Raw genomic sequence first — 24,380 nt, forward strand, 5'->3', positions numbered from 1 at the left:
AAGGCGAGGAAGGGAGAGAAGAAGCCGGCGCAAGGCCGGAGGAAGAGGAGGAGGAGGAGGAGGAGGCATCTCCGAGACCCGCCGTGACAGGAGACGGAGGAGCCATTCCCGCCCGCCTCTCCGCTTCCCTCCCGCCAAACGAGACCCTCCCCCGGCCTTCTTCCCTCACGCCTTCCCGCCCGCCTGCCTGCCTGCCTGCCTTTGGACGCAGCTCGGAGCATCGCCGCGGCGAACTGCGGCTTTCCGCGCCCCCTCCCCGGCCGCCCTTCCTTCCTTGTCAGCCAGCCGCTCCGGCCACTGAGGGTGCGGAGCCGGCGGCTACTTCGGGCTCTCTGGCCGCTCTTCGCGCCCGCTTTTGGCTTCTCCAGGGGAAGAAAAGCAGCAGCGCCGCCGCCGCCGTCGCCTTCCTCGGGGGCGCGCCGGTGACAGCGGGAGAGAGAGAGAGAGAGGACGGTTCCGCTGGGCTCTCCTGAGGCGGCGGTCCCGCTGCGCTTCTTCCCCCGCGGCCGGAAACTTTGAGGGGTCGCGGGGAACGCGCCATCCCGGCTCCTCCCGTCCGTTCCCGGCGCGATGCGGGGCGCCGCGTCCTTGGCTTTTGCGCTCGGCTGGGGCGCCCGAGCGGTTCCTCCGGCCGCTTGGCCGTCCCGGTGCCCGAATAATGGCTTGGGCTCTTGGCCGGGGTTGACCGGACGGATACCTCTGCCCTCGTTCGTCCCTCCGCCGCCGCCGCCGCCGCCGCCAGCATGGGCTACACGGACCCGACTTTCAACCGGGATCTGCTGGGGAACCGAAGTTTGCTTTTCATTTTCATCTGCGCTTTCGCCGTGGTCACCTTGCTGCAGCAGATCCTGTACGGGAGAAACTACCTGAAGAGGTAAACGAGGGGAAAAAGAAAAAAAAAAAAAAGGAAGAAGCTTGGCTGCCTTCGCACGACCCCTTTAAACCCTGGGTACCGGATTAACCCATCATTGCCTGGCTTTGCTCCAGGACTTGAATCTTTCGGAGAAGGGGAGGAAGGGTTGCGTGCGGCATGAGAATCAAAACCTCCTTCCCTAGGTTAGACAGGAATGCTGTGATGCGTTTCTCTTTGGGCTTGGTTAGCGGTCACCTTGGTTTGTTCTTGGTTTGTGGTGCAGCTTATGGTGTGAACTGAGTATCTTTTCTTTTATGTACACTGAGAGCATTTGCACCAAGATAAATTCCTTGTGTGCCCAATCATACTTGACCAATAACGAATTCTATTACTATTCTTATTCATTCTTATTCTTATTATTCTTATTCTATTCTTACTATTCTATTCTTATTCTATTCTATTCCTATTCTTATTCCTATTCTTATTCTTATTCTATTCTATTACATTGAGAGCATTTGCACCAAGATATTCCTTGTGTGTCCAATCACACTTCGATAAAGAATTCTATTCTATTCTATTCTATTCTATTCTATTCTATTCTATTCTATTCTATTCTATTCTATTCTATTCTATTCTTATTTTATTTTTATTCTATTCCATTCCATTCCATTCCATATTTTCTATTCTATTCTTGTTCCTGTTCGTATTCCTGTTCTGTTCTATTCTATTCTATTCTATTCTATTCTATTCTATTCTATTCTATTCTATTCCATATTTTCTATTCTATTCTATTCTATTCTATTCTATTCTATTCTATTCTATTCCATTCCATTCCATTCCATTCCATTCCATTCCATATTTTCTATTCTATTCTATTCTATTCCATTCCATATTTTCTTTTCTATTCTATTCTATTCTATTCTATTCTATTCTATTCTATTCTATTCTATTCCATTCCATTCCATTCCATTCCATATTTTCTATTCTATTCTTGTTCTTGTTCCTGTTCCTGTTCCTATTCTATTCTATTCCATTCCATATTTTCTATTTGATTCTATTCTATTCCATTCACGTTTTCTATTCTATTCTATTCTATTCTATTCTATTCTATTCTATTCTATTCTATTCTATTCTATTCTATTCTATTCTATTCATTCCATTCCATCATTCCATATTTTCTATTCTATTCTTGTTCTTGTTCCTGTTCCTGTTCCTATTCTATTCTATTCCATTCCATATTTTCTATTCGATTCTATTCCATTCCATTCCATATTTTCTATTCTATTCTATTCTATTCTATTCTATTCTATTCTATTCTATTCTATTCTATTCTATTCCATTCTATTCTATTCTATTCCATTCCATTCCATTCCATTCCATATTTTCTATTCTATTCTATTCTATTCTGTTCTTGTTCTTGTTCTTGTTCCTGTTCCTGTTCCTGTTCCTATTCTTATTCTATTCTATTCCATTCCATATTTTCTATTCTATTCTATTCTATTCTATTCTATTCTATTCTATTCTATTCCATTCCATTCCATTCCATTCCATTCCATTCCATATTTTTATTCTATTCTATTCTATTCTATTCTATTCTATTCCATTCCATTCCATTCCATTCCATTCCATATTTTCTATTCTATTCTATTCTATTCCATTCCATATTTTCTATTCGATTCTATTCCATTCCATTCCATATTTTCTATTCTATTCTATTCTATTCTATTCTATTCTATTCTATTCTATTCTATTCTATTCTATTCTATTCTATTCTATTCTATTCCATTCCATTCCATTCCATTCCATATTTTCTATTCTATTCTATTCTATTCTATTCTATTCTATTCTATTCCATTCCATTCCATTCCATTCCATTCCATATTTTCTATTCTTGTTCTTGTTCCTGTTCCTGTTCCTATTCTATTCTATTCCATTCCATATTTTCTATTCTATTCCATTCCATTCCATTCCATATTTTCTATTCTATTCTATTCTATTCTATTCTATTCTATTCTATTCTATTCCATTCCATTCCATTCCATTCCATTCCATTCCATATTTTCTATTCTTGTTCTTGTTCCTGTTCCTGTTCCTATTCTATTCTATTCCATTCCATATTTTCTATTCTATTCCATTCCATATTTTCTATTCTATTCTATTCTATTCTATTCTATTCTATTCTATTCTATTCTATTCCATTCCATTCCATTCCATTCCATTCCATTCCATTCCATATTTTCTATTCTATTCTTGTTCTTGTTCCTGTTCCTGTTCCTATTCTATTCTATTCCATTCCATATTTTCTATTCTATTCTATTCCATTCCATTCTATTTTATTCTATTCTATTCTATTCTATTCTATTCTATTCTATTCTATTCTATTCTATTCCTCCATTCATATTTTCTATTCTATTCTATTCTATTCTATTCTATTCTATTCTATTCTATTCCATTCCATTCCATTCCATTCCATTCCATTCCATTCCATTCCATATTCTTGTTCTTGTTCTGTTCCTGTTTTTCTATTCTATTCCATTCTATTCTATTCTATTCTATTCTATTCTATTCTATTCTATTCATTCTATTCTATTCTATTCTATTCTATTCTACTCTACTCTACTCTAATCTATTACTCTATTCTCTATTCTATTCTATTCTATTCCTATTCCTATTCCTATTCCTATTCCTATTCCTATTCTATTCTATTCTATTTCTATTCTATTCTATTCTATTCTATTCTATTCCTATTCTATTCTATTCTATTTGGTTCCTCTCTCAGTGTAAAGCCAGGTTGGGCACAGTGTCCTGGAGAAAACCCATCTGTGATCCTTAACCCTCCACTGATAGCCCCCCATTCAAACTGTATGGGCATATTGCATGAGCCAGGAAATGGATTAATTCAGTAACCAAGTTAGACATACCCTTGTGTATAGTACTGTATATTTGTTGTGGAAGTCCCCGAGCTTTATTTAAATTTGTTTTGATTCATCCCGAAGTCTCGTGGACAAATGCACTCAGGCACAAACCACGGAAGGCTTTTTGTGGTGCCTTGCCAAGACAACAGTGTGAGACCTCGTGCGAAATAGTCCGTGGAAGCTTTGGCTTGCCGAGATGACACAAGACTCTTGCCGACTTGGTTAGGGGCTAAGAGAGTTACTGCCCAGGAAAGTTGTTAACTCCAAGCACTCAACAAAAAAACCCTTTTGTGCTTGGTTCAGTTGCAGTTCAGTTGTGTTCACCTGTGGTCGGGTTGTAGCTGCTGCTCTCTTTCCACTTAGAATACGAAAGGGATCAAGGGGCTATTTAAAAAGCAAAAGCAAAAAAAACCCTCCAGAGTAACAATGTGACCTTGCTGTGTGTAAATAGATCCTATTGACGCATCAGAGGAAGGATTAGGTTGGACCTACATTTCTGCCAACTACACAGAAAAAGGCCATCGGCATTCCTGATTGGGCACAAGATGAGCCTAACTCTTGATTTATGGACCTGGCAGAGAAGATAAAACATGTTCAGGATTTCATTGTTAAGACCTACTTTGCAAAATGTGGGTCCCTTTGGGCTCCTTGACTGGGGGAGACACGGAAGTCTTCTTCCTGATTAGCAGAGGAGTAACTTGGAAGCATTTGGGGTGCTAAAAATAAAATCTTCCCTTAGCTTGAGCTTAGCTCTTGGTGGCTGTAGAGACTAGTGAATCTATTGTATATTGACCCTTGTTTAGTTGCTTTTCTTTCTTTCTTTCTTTCTTTCTTTCTTTCTTTCTTTCTTTCTTTCTTTCTTTCTTTCTTTCTTTCTTTCTTTCTTTCTTTCCTTCCTTCCTTCCTTCCTTCCTTCCTTCCTTCCTTCCTTCCTTCCTTTCCTTTCCTTTCCTTTCCTTTCCTTTCCTTCCTTCCTTCATTCTTTCCTTTCCTTCCTTCATTTCTTTCTTTCTTTCTTTTTCTTTCTTTCTTTCTTTCTTTCTTTCTTTCTTTTCTTTCTTTCCTTCCTTTCTTTCTTTCTTTCTTTTCTTTCTTTTCTTTCTTTCTTTCTTTCTTTCTTTCTTTCTTTCTCCTCCCTCCTTCCTCCCTCTCTCTTCTTTCTTCTTCTTTTCCTTCTTTCCTTCTTTCCTTCCTTCCCTCACTTTTCCCCTCCCTCCTCTCCCTCTTCCTCCTCCCTCCCTTCCCTCTTCTTTCTCCTCTCTTTTTCCTTCACCCCTTTTCTTTGAGCTAGGCAAGTGCTAGGCAGAAAAAAACATTCCTGCTTCCCCCCGTTTGCATTGGATAAGAGAATTTGTTTTTGAAACGTTCTTCAGAAGAGAAGAATATTTCAGGAATATTTCTCAGAGACAGAGTAGGTTCTCCCTGTACTGAAGATTCCTTAGAGCAGGGTTTCCCAACCTTGGCAATTTTTAAAACATGTGGATTTCAACTCCCAGAATTCCCCAGCCAACATAGCTGGCTGGGGAATTCTGGAAGTAGGAGTCCACACACCTTAAATTTGCCCAGGGTTGGGAAATGTTGCTCTAGAGGGCTAATGGATATGTGGAAATTTGTGACTTCCTTGATTAAATCTTCTTTCCCACCGTCTGTGGTCTCCAAGAGCCTCGCATTAAAATCGTAAGAAAAGAGAGCTCTTTTTAGGACTTTCCCAAAGGAGAAAGCAGAGCGATAGAAACAGAGGTCAGAGAAAAGTAGGAAAAAATTATCAGGCAAAGAAAGCGAAAGATGGGGAAGACCCCCAATGTTCAGGCTGGTGTGGGCTGTTTTGGAAGCAAATCCAGAGGTGCTATTGAGCACGTTCTGACCAGTGCTGGAGAACCGGTAGCGGAAATTTTGAGTAGTTGGGAGAACCCGCAAATACCACCTCCGACTGGAGATTTTATAGTATCCTTCCCCTGCCACGCCCACCATGCCACACCCACAGAACCGGTAGTGGAAAAATTTGAATCTCACCACAAATCCCATGGACTGGTTTGAACCAATATCACAGAAATGAAGAAGTTATGGAGAATAAGTCAGAAGCAGTTCATACTCATCTTGGAACCTAGTTGTGATGAGTACATGCCTTGATTAGATGTGATTAATACTAGTTGGCTGCAGGGTTGGGATTCAAATTTTTTAACGACCGGTTCTGTGGGCGTGGCTTAGTTTGTGGGTGTGGCTTGGTGGTCATGTGACCGGGTGGACATGGCCAACTCAACATCACTCACATCGAGGCATGCATCTCCTCGCCTGGCCTCTTGTGACTGTGGGGATGCTGCAACAGTCGTAAGTGTTAAAAATGGTCATAAGTCACATTTTTCAGTGCCATTGTAACTTTGAAGGGTCCCTCCACACAATCAAAGTACCAGCAAAGGAGGAGAAATAACTTCAGAGACATTCCTGAGACAGGAAGTCTAGTCCTGCCAAGAATGTAATAAGGGTTAACGGAGAGGCAGTTTCTGTAAGCAACACCAGAATGTTTCCTTCCTGCCTTCCTTACAGGATTAGCCCAGTAATTTCTTCTAACAACTGGTTCTCCGAACTGCTTAGAATGTTAACAACCGGTTCTAGTGAATAGGTGTGAACTGGGAGAATCCCACCCCTGGTTGGCAGCATGGACTGTGGAAGATGGGTTTCCAAGAAATCAAATGAGGTGAAGTAGTTCTGTTCAGGGTCCTAATCAATCCAGGACAAACTTTACAAGGACACTCTAGTCTATTCCACCCCAATTTTCCACCCTCTTCAGGGACCCAGCAATCCTTGTCCCACTGAGCCATCTCCTTAAAAAAGAGAGGGTGGAGAGATCCTGGTTCTTTGGGTTGGGATTTTCTCATAAAGTTGGTTTTGTTCTTTCATAAAGTCTCCTGAGTCCTCAGGAATCTTCTAAATTCTACCTCTTGGATACATTATGAGACTATATAGAACTGTGATGGCGAACCAATGGCGCACATACTGGAAGTGGCACACAAAGCCATTATTGCTGGCATGCAAGCCCTCCCCCAGAGCATGTCTATTGTGCATGAGTGTGCACCGCCCGCCCAACAGCTGACTGTCGGGTATCTGGTGCGCATGTGTGAAGGGTGGGGGTAGTGTGGGAGATGCACACGCATGTCCAGAGATGTGCGGTACACGGGAGGGTTCACTCATGCATGTGCAGAAATGTGCAGCATGTGAGGGTGTCGCTCACACATACACAGAGACGTGCGGTGTGCGCATAGGGTATCACCCACGCATGCGCAGGGGGCGTGTGGGGGACCTGTGCGCATTGCCTTCTGGGTGCTGGCACGCAAGCACGCGTGTGCAGCAGCATGCGCAATTATTGACACAGGAGCCCAAAAAGGTTAGCCACCATTGGTATAGAACAAGTAGTATAGCATCGTATATGGGAAGATACATCTGCAGGAGGCTTTAAAATAAATTCCTGGGAGATCCAGGTAGTTCTCGATAGATAAACATTTGTTTAGTAACCACTTGAAGCGACAGTGGCGCTGAAAAAAGCGGCTTATGGCCAGTTTTCAAACTTACGACCGCTGCAGTATCCCCATGGTCACATGATCAAAATTTGAGTGCTTGGTAATGTTCTGACCCAAACCTGGTTCCAAGAGAGTAAACACGAGACAAAGGTAACAGCACAACCTTTGAATGTAGTTCTGAATCCGGTCCTTCACAGATAAACTGCTTCAACTACCGTGTTTCTCCTATAATAGCTACGAAAAAATCCCGGTCCTTCACAGGGCTGCTTCCAACTACCGTAATTAGCTCCGATAAGAAAGCCTTGCCAAGACTTCCTATTTTGCAAGGCTGCCAAGGCCAACAAGGCTGCCAAAAAAGATAAAGTTACTGAACAGTAAATCAAAGAGTCTCCAAACACCAACTCAGATATTGTAACGTTCACCAGGCCTGAGTATAAAACTTCTTTGCCTTCTGCAAAGAACTGTGGTTTCTCAGCTGGCTTTTATCTCTTAAGGGAGGGGCTATTATCTTCCAGCCTTACTCCTGAGTCACCTGTGCTGCTGCAGCTGCTCCTTCCTTTGAGCAGCCCTGCACGCACACGCACTTGGCACAGGCTCCTCGGGGGACTCTTCTTCACTGCTGCCAGCCTCCACAATCTCTGAAGGCAGCCTTGCACTCTCTGATGGTCCTGGCCCCATCCCTGTATCACCCACAGGTCCCTCATCTGAGTCCTCGCTCTCCGAGACCTCAGCCGTCCGCACCTGCCACTAGCAAACCACAACAGGTAACTGACAGGTACTTATACAGTTGCACTGCCCTGGGGTCACGTGATCGCCTTTGTTATCTTCCCAGCCAGCTTTTGACAAGCCAAGTCAATGGAGGAAGACAAATTGGCTTAACAGCCACACCATTCACTTAACAACCACAGTGATTCACTTAACAACTGCCTTAAAAGGTCGTAAAATGGCAGCACAATTCACAACCAAAATTTTACAACCTCCCTTGTGGTTGTAAGTTTGAGGAGATACCAGTATCTGTTTGGAAGGATGTTCAAATGGACTGTCTATTGGAGTTTTGCACAAACGAATTGGGGATTCTCAAATCGCATAGAATGTGGTATTGTTTGATGGAAGCTTGAAACCAACTTTGGTGAACCGTGAACCAAGGTGTGTAGACCTGGATAAAAAGTCAACCAAGCCATTGTGGCTTCCAATAAAGCGTGTTTTTTCGGATTTGTCCACCCAGGCAGAATGTTGGATGAAAGGGAACTTCGTCTCATCCAGTAAACACACACAATGACTTTCCAAATATCTTTGCAATCAATTAAAACCCTTCCAAAGAAGCAAGAAGTCACCTTTGGTTTAATGCCACCCCAAAGCTATTTTGGGGGGATTAATATCAATCACATCGATCTGACAATTTTAGGTTGCAGGAGCCTTGTTTCTAGATAAGCATCCTTCAGATGTCCTCTTCATACGTGTCTGCAACTCAGGCCTTCCTTTCCCTTGCAACACGCAGGCATCTGACTCATGGAGGGACGAGGCTGAAGACTTGCAGGGTGGTAGAAGTGCAATCCAGCTGTTCTGTCTGCGGTTGAAGGAAATATTAGTATGAGCTCTGCTGGCCGAGTTACTGTATATGAAGATTATTTCAAGCAGAATTTTAAAAAGAGGGGAGGGGAAAGCCAATCTGGCATACTGATTAAGGTGCTGGCCTAAAAACCAGGAGACCCTGAGTTCGAGTCCTACCTTAGGCACAAGAGCCAACTGGTAAAATTTGGGCCAATCACCAGGAAACGGAGAATTCTAGTCCCACCTTAGGCATCAAAGCCAGCTGGATGACTAGGCCAATCACCAGGAGACGGTGAATTCTATTCCCGCCTTAGGATCAAAGCCAGGTGGATGACTCTGGGCCAGTCAGCAGGAGACGGTGAATTCTAGTCCCGCCTTAGGCATCAAAGCCAGCTGGATGACTAGGCCAATCACCAGGAGATGGTGAATTCTAGTCCCGCCTTAGGCATCAAAGCCAGCTATGCAATTTTGAGCCCAAAATCTCTGTTGTTAAGTGAAACAGTTAATTAAACAAATTTTGCTTCATTTTACAACCTTTCCAGCTACTTATCTATCACTGCAGTTGTTAAGTCAGTAACATGTTCTTAAGTGAATCTGGCTTCCCCAATGATTTTGCTTGTTGTAAGGTCGCAAAAGGGGAATAAACATGACCCCAGGAGGCTGCAAACCATCATAAATATGAGCCAGTTGCCAAGCGTCTGAATTCAGATCACATGGGGATGCTGCAACGGTCATAAGTGTGAACAAATGGTCACTAGTCACTTCTTTCAGTGCCATTATAACTTGGAACCGTCACTAAATGAAGCACTATTTGTAAATGCACCAGGAGTTTCCTATGCAACATATTTTAATCAATTATTAAATGAAATAAGATTTGGCATGGGTGTTAACCTTGTCTAATTCACTGAAGGGTGCCCCTTGCATTCCCCTTAGTAGATATACTCCACTCTCATCCTTATTCAGTTCCAATTCTTCCAATTCCTGGTTTACAGGGATATGCAGAAATGTCGGCTAGGAAAAGTCCCATGAAGAATATTACAAAATGGGGATTTTTTTTTACTTTGGAGAAGTTGCACAGTTTTGAAGGGGTCGTGATATTTCCTTTTTTTCTTCTTCTGGTGATTGTTTTAAAAATTGAGAGGCTGAGATAAAATGGAATTGCTTATGATTTTGTGGTCCTTTGTTTCTAGCATTCCAGTAGAAACACTTTTCCTCCAGCACTTATTTTCTTTGAACACAAGGCTCAAATGATATCACACTAAATAGGCTAATTTTTTAAAAAAATATCAAATGATACTTCTGGAGACTGTAGATAGATATTGACCTGAAGATGATTATTTAACTCATGTTCCTTTTCAGAAAAAAAAAAAAAAACATTTTCCACGACATTTCCTGATTCACAATCTTCGAGAAATGCCACACCTGTAGTTATGCATAATTAAGCTTATCATTAGACCAGTGGATATGATGTTCAAAAGATGTTTTGCAATATATGTATATTGTATATGCTTACATAGACACACACACACACACACACACATGTATGAGGCCTAGGTATCTAGTCCTACCTTAGGCATGAAAGGTGGTTGGGTGACTTTTGGCCAGGGGTGTCAAACTCTAGGATCCAGCTTCTGGGATACCTAGATCTGGCCTGTGGGCGGTGGTGGGATTCACATTTTTTTTACTACCAGTTCTGTGGGTGTGGCTTGGTGGGCGTGGCATGGCTTGGTGGCAAGGGAAGGTTACTGCAAAATCTCCATTCCCTCCCCACCCCTTAACCTGCTTTCCAGCTCTGTTCTCCTGTGCAGGGCAACCAAAGAAGAACTAGCCGATCAGCTGGGACTCAGGAGGCGGAGGAGAGATGGGAGCGGGGCCAGTCAGAGGTGGGATTTTCCGGTTCTCCGAACTACTCAAAATTTCCGCTACCGAACAGAACTGTTCAGAACCTGCTGAATACCACCTCTGTCTGCAGGGCTGCCCTGGAAATAGCGAAGGACTGGCCTGTGGTGCCTCTGCCAGCAAAAGTGGAGCCTTGGCGGGCCACGTGTATCCTCCACGAATTCTATTTTTGCCAGCAGAGGGTTGCAGGAGGCCGTCGTGGCTGAAAACGGAGCCTCGATGAGTGACATTGAGCTGGCCACACCCACCCTGACCATGCCCACCCAAGATTCCCAAAGCCTTCAATGAAATCGAGTTTGACAGCCCTGCTTTAGGCCAATCACCAGGAGACTGTGAGTTGTAGTCCCGCCTTAGCCATGAAAGCCAGCTGGGTGACTGCGCCAGTCCCTCTCTCTCAGCCCAACCTACCTCACAAGGTTGTTGTTGTGGGAGGGGGAAGGAGAAGGAAGGATTATGATGCATGTTCGCTGCCTTGTGTTACTTATAAAGTAATAAAGGCAGCAACATTTTTACTCCATTTAATTCTTGTAATTTTAACTGTTTCTGCATTTATAATATTTTGATATATATCTATATCTATATCTATATCTATATCTATATCTATTTTTATTGCTTTGCAAGCTGCCCGGAATCTCTTGGGATAATGAGGTGGGTGGTAAATACATTTAAGGAATAAACATATAAAGAACTAAAATAAGCACCTATCTTTGTGTAGCCTTTTAAAGCAGCTGGGTCTTTTATTGGACTTGCCTGGCTGCTTCAAAGAGTTGCAGTGAGGTGCTGGTTCACATCGCACTAAAGTAAATCCAAGTGAGTCAAACTGAGATTTAGTACAGTGGGAGAACCTAGCCTTACATCACACCATTTAGGATAGAATTCCAGTAGATGAAATTCTCAAATAGGTCCAGGAAACCATCCTTTTAAAAAAGTGAATGCTACTTAAAAAGCAAATATCACCATAGTACCACTTTAACTGGAATATTACATCCAGTTTTGGTCACCATGTTATTAAAAAAAGATGTTAAGAGTTTGGAAAAAGTGCAGAGAAGAGCCAGCAAGATGATTTAAAGGCCTAGAGACAAAAAACATACGAAGAAGGGTTGCAGGATTTGGATATGGCTAGTCTAGAGAAAAGAAGAATTAGGAATGAACATGATAGCAGTATTCCAGTATGTGAAAGGTTGCCACAAAGGGGAGGGGGTGAATTTATTTTCCAAAGCACCAGAACACAAGAAACAATGGATGGGAACTAATCAAGGAGAGAAGCAAATTGGAATTAAGGAGAAACTTCTAACAGTGAGGACAATTAACCAGGGGGAACAGCTTGCCTTCAGAAATTGTAGGGATTTCATCACAGGAGGTTTTTAAGAAGAAAGCGGACAGCCACCTATCTGAAATGGTATAGGGCAGTGATCCCCAACCTTTTTTATGCCGCGGCCCGGTACCGGCATCAGCTGGGCGCCGCGGCCCGGTACCGGCATCAACTGGGCGCCGCGGCCCGGTACCGGCATCAACTGGGCCGCCATCTTTTTGATGAAAAAGTGCTTCCGGTGACCTCACACGGAATCACTTTTTCATCAGAAAGATGGCGGGCGTTAGCTCGGTGAGCTTTTCCGGTAGAAATGGCTTTCACCCAGAAAAGCTCACGAGCGCATGGCGCTGCCATCTTTTTGATGAAAAAGTGCTTCCGGTGAGCTTTCTACCCGGAAAAGCTCACCGGAAGCATTTTTATCAAAAAGATGGCGGCGCCCAGCAACCAGCGGCCCGGTAAGACTTGTTCCGCGGACCGGTACCGGTCCGCGGACCGTGGTTGGGGACCCCTGGTATAGGGTCTCTTGTTTGAGTGGGTTGGACAGAAGACCTCCAAGGTCCCTTCCAACTCTATTCTGATTGATACAAATAGCGGCGCTAAGTGTTCTTTCAAATTTGGTCCCATTAAAGCACCGTTGGTTCTTTCACTAATGCTAATGCAAATTGCAGATGCTCCCTTCGGATCAGAGTGCTTGTCACAGGAGCTGACAATCCAGCTGAAAGGAGCCGCTGACATTTAATGATTTCTCTTTAATTGTAATTTCAGCAATGATAAAAGGAACGGTCTCCAGATGCAGCTAAGGGAGTAAATTGAAATTCAGTACAAAAGAGGCAGGACTACGACAACAACAACAAGAATAATGTCCATGGATACCAACCTTTTTAAAAATACATCTGAGTCACCACGTTATGGTCATCACGATACAGAAAATAGGTTGAGCCCCTTAGAAAGTGCGCAAAGAAGAGCAGCAAAGATGATTAGGGGTCTGGGAGCTAAATGAATATTTGAGGGAGTTAGAATAAAATAACAAAATAAAGTGATAAGAAAATGAAATAAAAGTAAAATAATAAAGTAATAATAACATAAAAGTCAAGGTTCTCCTCAAACATAGGTGCCAGTCGTTTCCAACACTAGGGGGTGCTGCTCATCTCCGTTACAAAGCCGAAGAGCCAGCACTGTCCGAAGACGTCTCCGTGGTCATGTGGCCGGCATGACTAAATGCTGAAGGTGCACGTAACGCTGTTACCTTCCCACCAAAGGGGTCCCTATTTTTCTACTTGCATTTTTTACATGCTTTCAAACTGCTAAGTTGTTAGAAGCTGGGACAAGGAATGGCGCTAGGAATTCGAACCGCCGACCTTTCTTTTAAAAAAAAAAAAGTTTTATTTAAGTTTTCACAAAACATACAAATACAAATAAAATATCTTTTTTTGAGAACAGCGTGACCCCGGGTTATCAATTCTCCATACAGACATAAACTCAATACATATTTATCTTACACGTTCTAATCCATATCTTATAACTATTTTCACAATTTTTTTCAATAGCTTTTCCCTTTCTTTACTTCCTATAGCCTTATTTTAAATTAACTCATTCCTTTCTAAATCCAATTGCATATCTTTTTCTAATTTTTAAAACCTTTCTAATCAATGTTTTTGTACTTTCGTCTGTCCTGTTTACAATTTCATATTCACAAGTTCAGCCTCTTAGCCACTGAGCCACCGTGTTCCTTAATAATAACATAGCATAACATAAATAAAATAAAATAAAAAAATTAACAACAGCAGTGATTCACTTAGCAGCTGTGGGAAGAAAGGTCATAAAATGGGGCAAAAATATTTTTTTGGACTCGATGTTGATCATTATAGACCAGGGGTGTCCAACCTTGGCAACTTTAAGACTTGTGGACTTCAACTCCCAGAATTCCTCAGGCAGCTTTGCTTAAAGTTGCCAAGGTTGGACACCCCTGTTGTAGAATATCTGTGTTTTATTTTATTTATGTTATAATAACATAGCATAACATAAATAAAATATGGATAGTCCTCAATGCACAATCAACATTGAATCCCCCCAAAAATTTTTGCCCCATTTTATGACCTTTCTTGCACAGCTGTTAAGTGAATCACTGCTGTTGAATTAGTAACATGGTTCTTAACTGAACCCCAGGACACTGTAACTGTCATAAATACAAGTCAGTTGTCAAGCATACAGATTTTTATCACGGGGATGCTGTGATGGTCATAAGTGTGTAAAACGGTCGTCAGTCACTTTTTTCACTGCTGTTATAATTTCAAACGGTCACTAAACAAACTGTTGTAAGTCGAGGCCTACCTGTATACTATACCAAATATGATACACCAAATACAGGTAGCCCTCGACTTACAACGGTTCATTTAGTAACTTTTCGAAGTTACAAAAAAGTGACGTACGACCATTTTTCACACTTATGACCATTGCAGCATCCCCTCGGGCATGCGATTTACATTTGAATGCTTGACAATTGACTCACAGTTATGATGATTGCAGTGTTATGTGATCAGATTTTGTGACCTTTTTGACAAGCTAAATGAGTGGGGAAGCCAGGTTCACTTAACAGTGGTTTTACTAATTTAATTTAACAACTGCAGCGATTCACTTAACAAATGTGGCTAGAAAAGTTGTCAAATGGGGTAAATTTATTAAGTGAACTTTAGAAATTTGTTAAGTGAACTTTAGCAACATACATTTTGGGTTCAATTGTTGTAGTAAGTCGAGGACTAAGTGCAGTGCCTCAGCTGTTCAAGACACTGAGCTTGTCAGCTGGAGAGTTGACAGACCGGTTCGAGACCCAAGCGCTGCGGGATGGGATGAGCTCCCGTTCCTTGTTGCAGCTCTTGCCTAACCTAGCAGTTCGAAAGCATGCAAATGCGCGTAGATAAATAGGCACCACTTCAGTGGGAATGTAACAGCGTTCTGTATTCCTTGGCATATAGTCACGCGGGTTGCAAGTCCATGGAAATGTCTTCGGATAACACTGGCTCCCTCAGCCAAGAAACGGAGATGAGCAGCACCCCCGAGAGTTGGACACACAATTGGACGGGGGAAACCTTGACCTTTAAATCAACTATGTCTAGTTTGGTCTGACCCATACTGAAGAACAGCTGGGTAACCAATCTCTCTCTCTCTCTCTCCCTCCCTCCCTCCCTCCTCTCTCTCTCTCTCTCTCTCTCTCTCTCTCTGCCCAACCAACCTCACAGGGTTGTTGTTGTGGGGAAAATAGGAGGAGGAGAATTGTTGGATGGGTTCGCTGCCTTGAGTTTATATGTAAAAGTAAACAATGCAATGCAATGCAGTAACACTAGCCTACCAATAAGAAGGTTTAGGCATGACATGATAGCAGTCTTCCAATATTTGAGGGGCTGTCACAGAGAGGAAGGGGTCAACTTTTTCTCCAAGGCACCACAGGGCTGGACAAAAAAATAATGCATATAAGCTTATTAAAGAGAGATACAACCTAGAACAGTGATGGCTAACCTATGACACGCATGTCACTCATGACACGCCGAGGCACTTTGACTGACACGCCTGTTGGTGTGGGGAAAACCTGCACATTTAGAGGCTGCCTGTGCTCTGCTCCAATCCCTGCTCCCTGCTTGTTGCGTGGAGGCATGGTGTCACCGCTGCCGCGAGATCTTTGCAGCAGAGAACCAGTTTTAACCGCCATAAACTGAGGTTTGTCAGTTTCATTACCTCAGGAACGCTACAGGAGGAAAGGAGATCCATGAGGTTCACAGCCCTGTAAGGTGGCCTTCCAATCCCCACATCCTGCACCTGCAGCCCTGAGACCAGGGAGACGAGTTTCACAGCCCTGTGTGATCACCCCAGCCCAGTCCGTCATAAACCAAATTATTGATATTTCTTGAAGTGACATACGACCTGAGGAAGGCTACACTTTTTCCCGATTTCGACACACCAAGCTGAAAAGGTTAGCCATCACTGACCTAGAAGCTTAGAACAATTAATCAATGGAATAGCTTTCCTCCTGGAGCTGTGGGATGCTTCATCACTGGAAGTTTTCAAAAATAGACTGGACAATCATTTGACCAGGATGGTATAAGGTCTAATGCCTTGAGTAGTGGGTTGGACTAGAAGACCTTCAAGGTTCCTTCCAGCCTTCCAGTGAGTCCTTAAAAGAGCTTCTTACTAGGCACAAGCTACAAATTTTCAAAAGAGTCTCCATTGCTTCAATTGGATGGCCTCTGCTCTTTCCTATTTCTGTTCCCACGTCCATTAGTTCATGTTCCTTCATTCCTCTGCAGATTTTAATGAAGTGAAAAGGGTGGTAAGAACAGATCACATACCCTTGGTTAGTGATGTCAGGTTCAATCTCCCTGCACTGTAGCATTGGAGGGGTCAAATTATTTTCCAAAGCACCAGAAGGCAGGACACGAAGCAATGGATGGAAACTAATCAAGGAGAGAAGCAACCTACAACTAAGAAAATTCCTTATTAATTCTTCTAATTAATTAGTGGAATGACTTGCCTTCAGAAGTTGTGGATGCTCCAACGTTGGAAGTTTTAAAGAAGAGATTTGACTGTTCTGACCTAGGTTTCCCAAGATCATGAAGCAGACTCCTCGTCCTGATAAAACCCCTTTTATTTAGTTTACAGTGAATTCCTCTCCAGCCAAGTCTCGGCAAACAGTCTTTCATGAGATTTCACAACTACAGACCTTTATCAGGTTTGGAGAGTTGCCAGGCCGATATCTTCCAAATGCCACGCTGTAGCAGCAATTACTTGGCAAGAAGTCAGGAACAGATCTTCACCCTAATGAATTGAACTAATTGTCTCCTGCAAACACCACTCCCTTTTCGCTCCTCTTTATTCCCTATGGGAGGGGCCATTCACCGTCCACCGGAGCCTTTACTCCTGAGTTGACCCTTGTTCCTTAACTGTTCCCTTCTCCTGGCAGCTCTGTGCATGCGCACACTGGGAACAGGCTCCAGCTGTTCTTCTGCCCCACTGATCTCAGACTCTGAAGGCAGCTGATAACTATCAGATGGCCCTGGCTCCATCTCTGCCTCCAATGCAGAGCATTCATCACAGCCTTCCCCAGACTCCGGGACTGGCCCATGTTCCTCCTCAACCTCCTCATTGTCCGAATCTACCGCCTGCTCTGCTGGCTGCTGGCGGGCCATAACATTGACAGCCATTTGTCTGGAATGATATAGAGTCCTCTGCTTGGGTTGGACTAGAAGACCTCTAAGGATTCTTACAACTCAGTTACGCTGTTATTTGACACGGAGAGTATCCCCACTCTAGAATTCCCAAAGATCAGCACCTCAGCTAACTTTGACCGGAAGATTTTCTTCTGAATTTGTGGAGCTTCGTTCTCCACACCTTTGATTTCACAAAATAAAAAGCAAAGTAAGCATTAAAGCTGCCAAAGGTGTCAGCACAATATTCCCTTTCCACCAAGGCTGTGTGTGTGTAATTTTAATTGTTTCGTTCTAACCTTGAGGTCACTCTTCTAATATAGTAGAAAAACCTTTAGTGTGGTTTACAGAAATTGATCCACAACAGTAAAATCTGCCTTGCGCTTTCTTAGAAGGTTTATTCTCCTGCTAAAGGAGTTTCTGTTCTTTTTTTTTTTTAATGTACGTGATATTTATTTTTTTATTCTCAGTTGGCTTTATGGTTGGGGATGGTGGAGTGTTGAATAGTTTTAGAGAAGAGAAAGAATAGGAATGTGATGCTTGCAGAAATTGGTACTTGGGGACTGGAGGCTAAAACATATGAAGAACGGTTGCAAGAACTGGGCCTGGCTAGTCTGGGAAAGAGAAGGACCAGGGGAGACAGGAAAGCGGTCTTCCAATATTTGAGGGGCTGCCACAGAGAGGAAGTGGTCAAGCTATTTTTTAAAGCTCCTGTAGACCAGACAAGGAATAATGGATGGACACCTACCAAGGAGAGATTCAACCTGGAAATCAGGAGAAACTTTCTGACAGAGAAAACAATCAACCCATGGAACAGAAGTTGCCCTCGGAAGTTGTGGGAGTGCCATCACTTGAAACTTTCAAGAAGAGATTGGACTCCCATCTGTCAGAAATGGTGTATAGAGTGGTATTAGTACCTCCCTTGATCTTGGTTGCATCCCTCTGTTCATGCAACTTAGGATTGCATTGACTTTTTTGACTGCCGCTGCACACTGCTGTAAGAAGTTCTTACAGAACAACTTCTTACACATTTGTAAGAAGTTGCTTTCAGAAGTTGCAGGTGCCCCATCGCTGGAAGTTTTTGAGAAGAGTCTGGACCACCATTTGTCTGAAATTGTATAAGGTTTCTTGCTTGAGCAGGGGGTTGGATTAGAAGACCTCCAAGGCCCCTCCCATCTCTGTCATTCTATGTACTAAAAGCCATGACAAAGTCACATGTTATGGCAGCATCACCCAAACGATGCAAAGATCAAAATTCCCATTATTTATATAACATGAGGTCAGGGTGCATACAATATCCCCTGCAGAGGCTTAGGCTGCGACTTACAAGCACAAATTTTCCATCTGTTTTCTTCACCTGGTACATATTATCATCTCCACCTCCATGACTGATCTTTTTTTAGGGAAAAAATAGCCCTCCAACTCTTCAAGATTTCCTACTGAGGAATGAGCAAATGGAAACACAGACACAATGAAAGAAAACGTCCTAAAAATAATTTCAAGTCTGCTGCCAGCTTCTGTCAAAACATTGGCTATTCCTGTGAAACTGTCCCGTGCCAAAGGCAGATGTTGCATATGCAAATGCTTAGGAAATGTGAAAAATACTGGCTATTAAAAAAAAGGTTGAGGGGACCATTGAGGTAGAAGATTGCATTTTAGTAAAACTGGGCCATAACTTTTTTCTTCTTACTTTTAAAGACAGAGAGAAAAAGAATGCTGTTTTTTTATACTTGCAGTGCTTTGGGAAGGCTAACTGTAAAAAATATTCAGCTTCAGTAGTTTGCAAACACTTGTGAACCCTTAAATTTTGGATTTCATATCTCTTGTTTTGATTTTATCAACTCCATATAACTTTGCTTTATTTTTCTTGAAGAAATATTCAAGGAACTTGCATGGCTAAAGGACAGCTTGAAATTTATCTGTCTGTCTGTTTGTCTGTATCTGTCCAACTATCTGTCAACTATTTATTAATCATCCATCTATCCATCCATCTATCAATTATTATCCATCATTCATCTATCCATCCATCCATCCTTTATCTATCTTTGTCCATCCATCCATCCATCCATCATTTAACCATCCATCAATTATCTAACTATCCATCAATCCATCCATCTATTCTTTATCTATCTACCATCTATCAATTATCTATCTATCTATCTATCTATCTATCTTTCTTTCTTTCTTTCTTTCTTTCTTTCTTTCTTTCTTTCTTTCTTTCTTTCTTTCTTTCTATCTTTCTCATTTATTCAGCCACACAATCAATTGTTTTGTTTATCTCTTTTATTTGGTTTAGACCCAGGTTCATACAGCATGCTAAAACAAAACCAAGCAAATTATATTACAACTTAGCACAGCCATAGCACTCATCTTCAAATAGACCATTCTTCAAATAAGTTACTCTGTGATATATCAGTCGATTGATTGATCAGAACAGAGCTGGAAGGGATCTTCAAGGTCTTCTAGACCACCACCCCCTGGTCAAGCAGAAGACCCAATACCATTTCACACAAGTGACCGTCCAGTCTCTTCTGAAATAATAGACAGATTACACATCATTGTTGAAGCTGAAATGAAGAAGTCAAAAATCAAAATTTTGAAAGACAAAAAAAAGAGTTACAATATTTGGAGAATAATGCAGTTGGAACAAGAGCTTAAAATATAGAATCAGTGCAGCTAAATATCTGTGAGAGCTGTTTCATGACCATTGCTTTTGGGTATGAGTGCCACCGGCTTAATGACCTCCACCCAAAAAAAACAAACCACATCCTCAAATCACATAATAACCCACTTAACAACCAGCACAGCTTATGAGCATAATTTCAGGTTCAATTACAGTAGTAAGTTGTGGATTACCTGTATGGATCAATTAAAGATAGGAAAGAAGGAACCTGCAGAAATAGTTGGGTAACTTTTTCAAGGATAAAACTAAGTTTAAGCCTGCCATGTCTTCTGCAGTTCAGTTAACTCAGACCAGTTTGTCTCTCCGTCTCTCTCTCTCTCCCTCCCTCCCTCCCTCCCTATCTCTATCTATCTATCTATCTATCTATCTATCTATCTATCTATCTATCTATCTATCTATCTGCCAATGCTATTCATCTATCTATCTATCTATCTATCTATCTATCTATCTATCTATCTATCTATCTATCTATCTATCTATCTATCTGCCTATCTATTCTATCTATCTATCTATCTATCTATCTATCTATCTATCTATCTATCTATCTATCTATCTGCCAATGCTATTCTATCTATCTATCTATCTATCTATCTATCTATCTATCTATCTATCTATCTATCTATCTGCCAATGCTATTCTATCTATCTATCTATCTATCTATCTATCTATCTATCTATCTATCTATCTATCTATCTATCTGCCAATGCTATTCTATCTATCTATCTATCTATCTATCTATCTATCTATCTATCTATCTACATCTACATCTACATCTACATCATCTATCTATATGCCAATGCTATTATAAAATTACATATATTATATATATATATATATATATATATATATATATATATATATATATATATATATATATATGTGTATGTGTATGTGTATGTGTATGTGTATGTGTATGTGTATGTGTATGTGTATGTGTATGTATGTGTATGTGTATATGTATATGTATATGTATATGTATATGTATATGTATATGTATATGTATATATATATAATTACACACACACACACACACACACTTATATCAATGCTATTATAAAATTAGCCTGCCTTAAAGTGATAGGTGCAAACTCAGCTATTTCTCACAACTTTTGCTCAGGAGCTCACAGGCAAAATGTGTGATTTGCAGGCAGGCAGTGCTAATTTCTCTTTCCCATTTTTGTGTAAAAGGAGCAGGGATGGAAAAACAAAACAAAACAGAAAGACAGCTATGAGTTCTCAAAGCGTCCTGAGATCACACGATCACTTTCTGTGACCTTCTGACAAGCCAAGTCAATGGGAGAAGCCAGATTCACTTAACAACCAGTAAGTGAATTAGTAAGTTGTTAGTAACAACTTAACTACCCTGTTTCTCCAACAATACGGCCTCCCCAATAGGAAGTCCCAGCATGTTTTATAGGCACGAAATGAAATTAAGCCCCTCCTCCCAAATTAAGGCCTATATTAAAACATGCAAAATGGGGGGAATGGCGGGGGCTTGTCGTTAGGAAGTACTTTTGTTGCACACACGGATATGGTGCTGCCTGCGTTGACCCCGATGCGAAGTGCCCCACCAACGCCGAGGTCAACATCCAAGCCGTCGCCGCCCGCCCGAAGATGCAAGGGGAGGGAATTAAGTCACCCCGAAAAGACGGCCTAGCCATTTTTTCGGGCTCAAAAAAAAATAAGACCCAGCCTTATTATATGAGAAACACGGTAACTTCACAACTTCAGTGATTCACTGAGCAACCGCGGCCGGGAAGGTTGCAAAATGGGGCAAAACTCACTTAACAAATGTTTCGCTTAGCAACAGAAATGTTGGGCGGCTCAATTGTGGTCATAAGCCGAGGACTTCATGCGGTTCGAGAATGCTGAGTCATGCGTGAGACGATCTACGGCTACGCTGTGATTGGTTGCTGTGGATGTAAAAGGGCCGTTTCCCCTTTTCCCCACCTTTTTCTTCTGTGTATATTGTAAACATTTGTCTCACGATGATGTTCCTGTGTTTCTGACTATCTTGTGTTGTTTCTCTCTGGCTGATAACAAAGACCCCTTTAAATTTAAATCTAAAATACATTTATATATTTCAAACACTACAAGTTTGTGTTAGAGTCTCCAATTTCATCTGGATAGCGGCTGTGCAATTCTATGACATATTTCATCACTGTTCCAAAGCTTAATTGCTGCTCTCCACAGATCGTGTCTTAAAACATAAAATATAGAATAGTGATGTACCTCACTTATCGTATGAATTTAATTGTTAGATTGTCCTGACATTAAGAGTGATGTGGTGGCCTAGAGATGGAACTCTCACCTCACAATCAGGAGGCTCTGAATTTGATCCTTGACATTTCTCTCTCTGGGCACTCTGAGAATATATCTGCCGAACAAAACTCCGCATTGGTGACAGGAAGGGCATCTGGCCAGTAAACACTCTGCTTGCTCCATTCAGTTGCCCAGACTTCATCCCGCAAGGGATTATGGAGTTGTTAAATGAAGACGATGATTGTCCTGACGTTACTTGAAGGTGTTTGCATTTTTATATGTAGCTCTTCCTTTGCTGTGTGAATTTTTTGAGCAAAATAAAAAAAAATTAAGGATGGATACTGGGTGAATGATGTTTTCAGTCACGTATTTTTGTGAGACGGCTGTATTTCGACTCCACCTCCATTTGAGGATTTGCGACTGCTTTTAGATAGGCTGAAAGGGAACACGGCTACAGGCTCAAAACATGGTTTTGTAAGAAATGAAACTTCTTTTGAGTGGCAGCATTTAAAATGCTCCAAGAATTGAAAAAGGCTTGAAATGGGCTGATATACATGCAGTCCTTGACTTACAACCATAACTGAGCCCAGGATTATAATTTGTGGTAGTTGCTAAAAGGTCATGATGTGATTTTACAACATTTCTTGAGCTGGCCATTAAGCATACACCACAGTCGTTAAGTGAATGCTTGTGTTGTTAAGTAAACACTATAGTCATTAAGCGAACTTGGTTTTTTTATGAATGGATTTTTTTTTTTTGGCTGAAAACTGGAAATAAATGTCAGAAACTGGCAAAAAAAACACCACAAATTGTTAGTTGCATGACTGTGGGACACAATAAGCATCCATAAGTATGTGTTGGTAGCCAAGCCCCCAAAATGTGATCATGTGACTGCAGGTCACATGAATAGAATTCTTTATTGGCCAAGTGTGATTGGACACACAAGGAATTTGTCTTGGTGCAAATGCTCTCAGCGTACATAAAAGAAAAGGTACATTCGTCAAGGGTCAAGAATCATCAGGTACAACACTTAATGATAGTCATAGTCATAAAGCAATCCAATCATACTAGGAAACAATCCATATAAATCATAAGGACACATTGGTGCGGTCATTGGAACTTTGAAATTGGGTCATAAGTAACTCTGGGGAAGTCCGTCATAACTTTGAACAATTGCCAAGCAGCTAGTTGTTAAGCAAGGACTACGTGTACAATTTGCACTAGCCATGAGGTGGACTGCGATTGTACTGACCCAAACCCTTGTCCAATAAAACAAACACAAACCGAAGGGAACAGAAACCTTTTAATGATTCTTACGAATCCCTGGTTAAAAGGCTGTTGCAAACTAATTAACTTAGATAAGCACGAGCCTCGCCAAAACTGTGTGAGGCTGCCAAGAATAACTAAAGTAAGAAATATTTTACAACACAAGAGCCTTCAAATACCAACTAAGATACTGGAATGTCCACGAGGCTGAAGTTTCAAAACGTCTTTGCCTTCTGCAAAGTACGTTTGTTTCACAGCTGGCTTTTATCTTCTTGAAGGAGAAGCCATTACCTTGCAGCCTTACTCCCGAGTCACCCGTGCTGCTGCAGCTGCTCTTTCCTCTGAGCAATCTTGCACGCACACGCACTTAGCACAGGCTCCTCGGGAACCTCCTCATCGCTGCTGCCAGCCCCCACAATCTGTGAAGGCAGCAGTCCACTCCCTAATGGTCCTGGACCCTCATCTGAGTCCTCGCTCTCCTCAGCCGTCCGCACCTGCTGCCGGCTAACCACAACAGTGATGCACTTGTGTCTCCTTTAAGTTTTGTTTCTGGGGTAAAAGAAAATATAGGCAATCCTCAAATTAGAACAACAGCTGAGCTCAATGTTTCCGTTGCTAAACAAGACAATTCTTAAGTGAGTTCTGCCCCCATGTTATGATCCTTTGTGCCACAGTTGAAGTGAATCGTTGCCGTTGTTAAGTTAGTCACATGGTTGTTTAAGCAAATCTGGCTTCCCTGCTGATTTTGTTCATCAGAAGGTCTCAAAGGGGGAATCACGTGATCCAGGGGCGCTGCAACCGTCATAAATATGAGCCAGCTGCCAAGTGTCTGAATTTTGATCATGTGACAATGGGGAGGCTGCAACGATCATAATAGCACTAGCACTTAGATTTATATACCGCTTCACAGTGCTTTACAGACCCCCTCT

General features: G+C 41.9%; 1 protein-coding gene across 4 annotated transcripts in view; it reads left to right on the top strand.

The window, feature by feature from the left end:
* Positions 1–363: 363 nt before the first annotated feature.
* ST8SIA5 (ST8 alpha-N-acetyl-neuraminide alpha-2,8-sialyltransferase 5) overlaps positions 364–24,380 on the top strand; it is a 55,300-nt gene continuing 31,283 nt past the window's right edge. For 2 of the 4 annotated variants that reach the window (XM_087958644.1, XM_087958645.1), the window contains exon 1: positions 364–874. In XM_087958644.1, coding sequence (XP_087814770.1) covers positions 744–874 — 131 coding nt within the window. In that variant the 5' untranslated portion in view covers positions 364–743. The remainder of the gene's footprint in view (positions 875–24,380) is intronic. The other 2 variants (XM_087958646.1, XM_087958647.1) reach the window with 1 other exon arrangement.

This window comes from Notechis scutatus, chromosome 2 (assembly GCF_049901735.1).
Source record: "Notechis scutatus isolate UNSWTSFEM ecotype Mainland chromosome 2, rNotScu1.2, whole genome shotgun sequence".
In the NCBI taxonomy this organism is placed as follows: Eukaryota; Metazoa; Chordata; class Lepidosauria; order Squamata; family Elapidae; genus Notechis; species Notechis scutatus.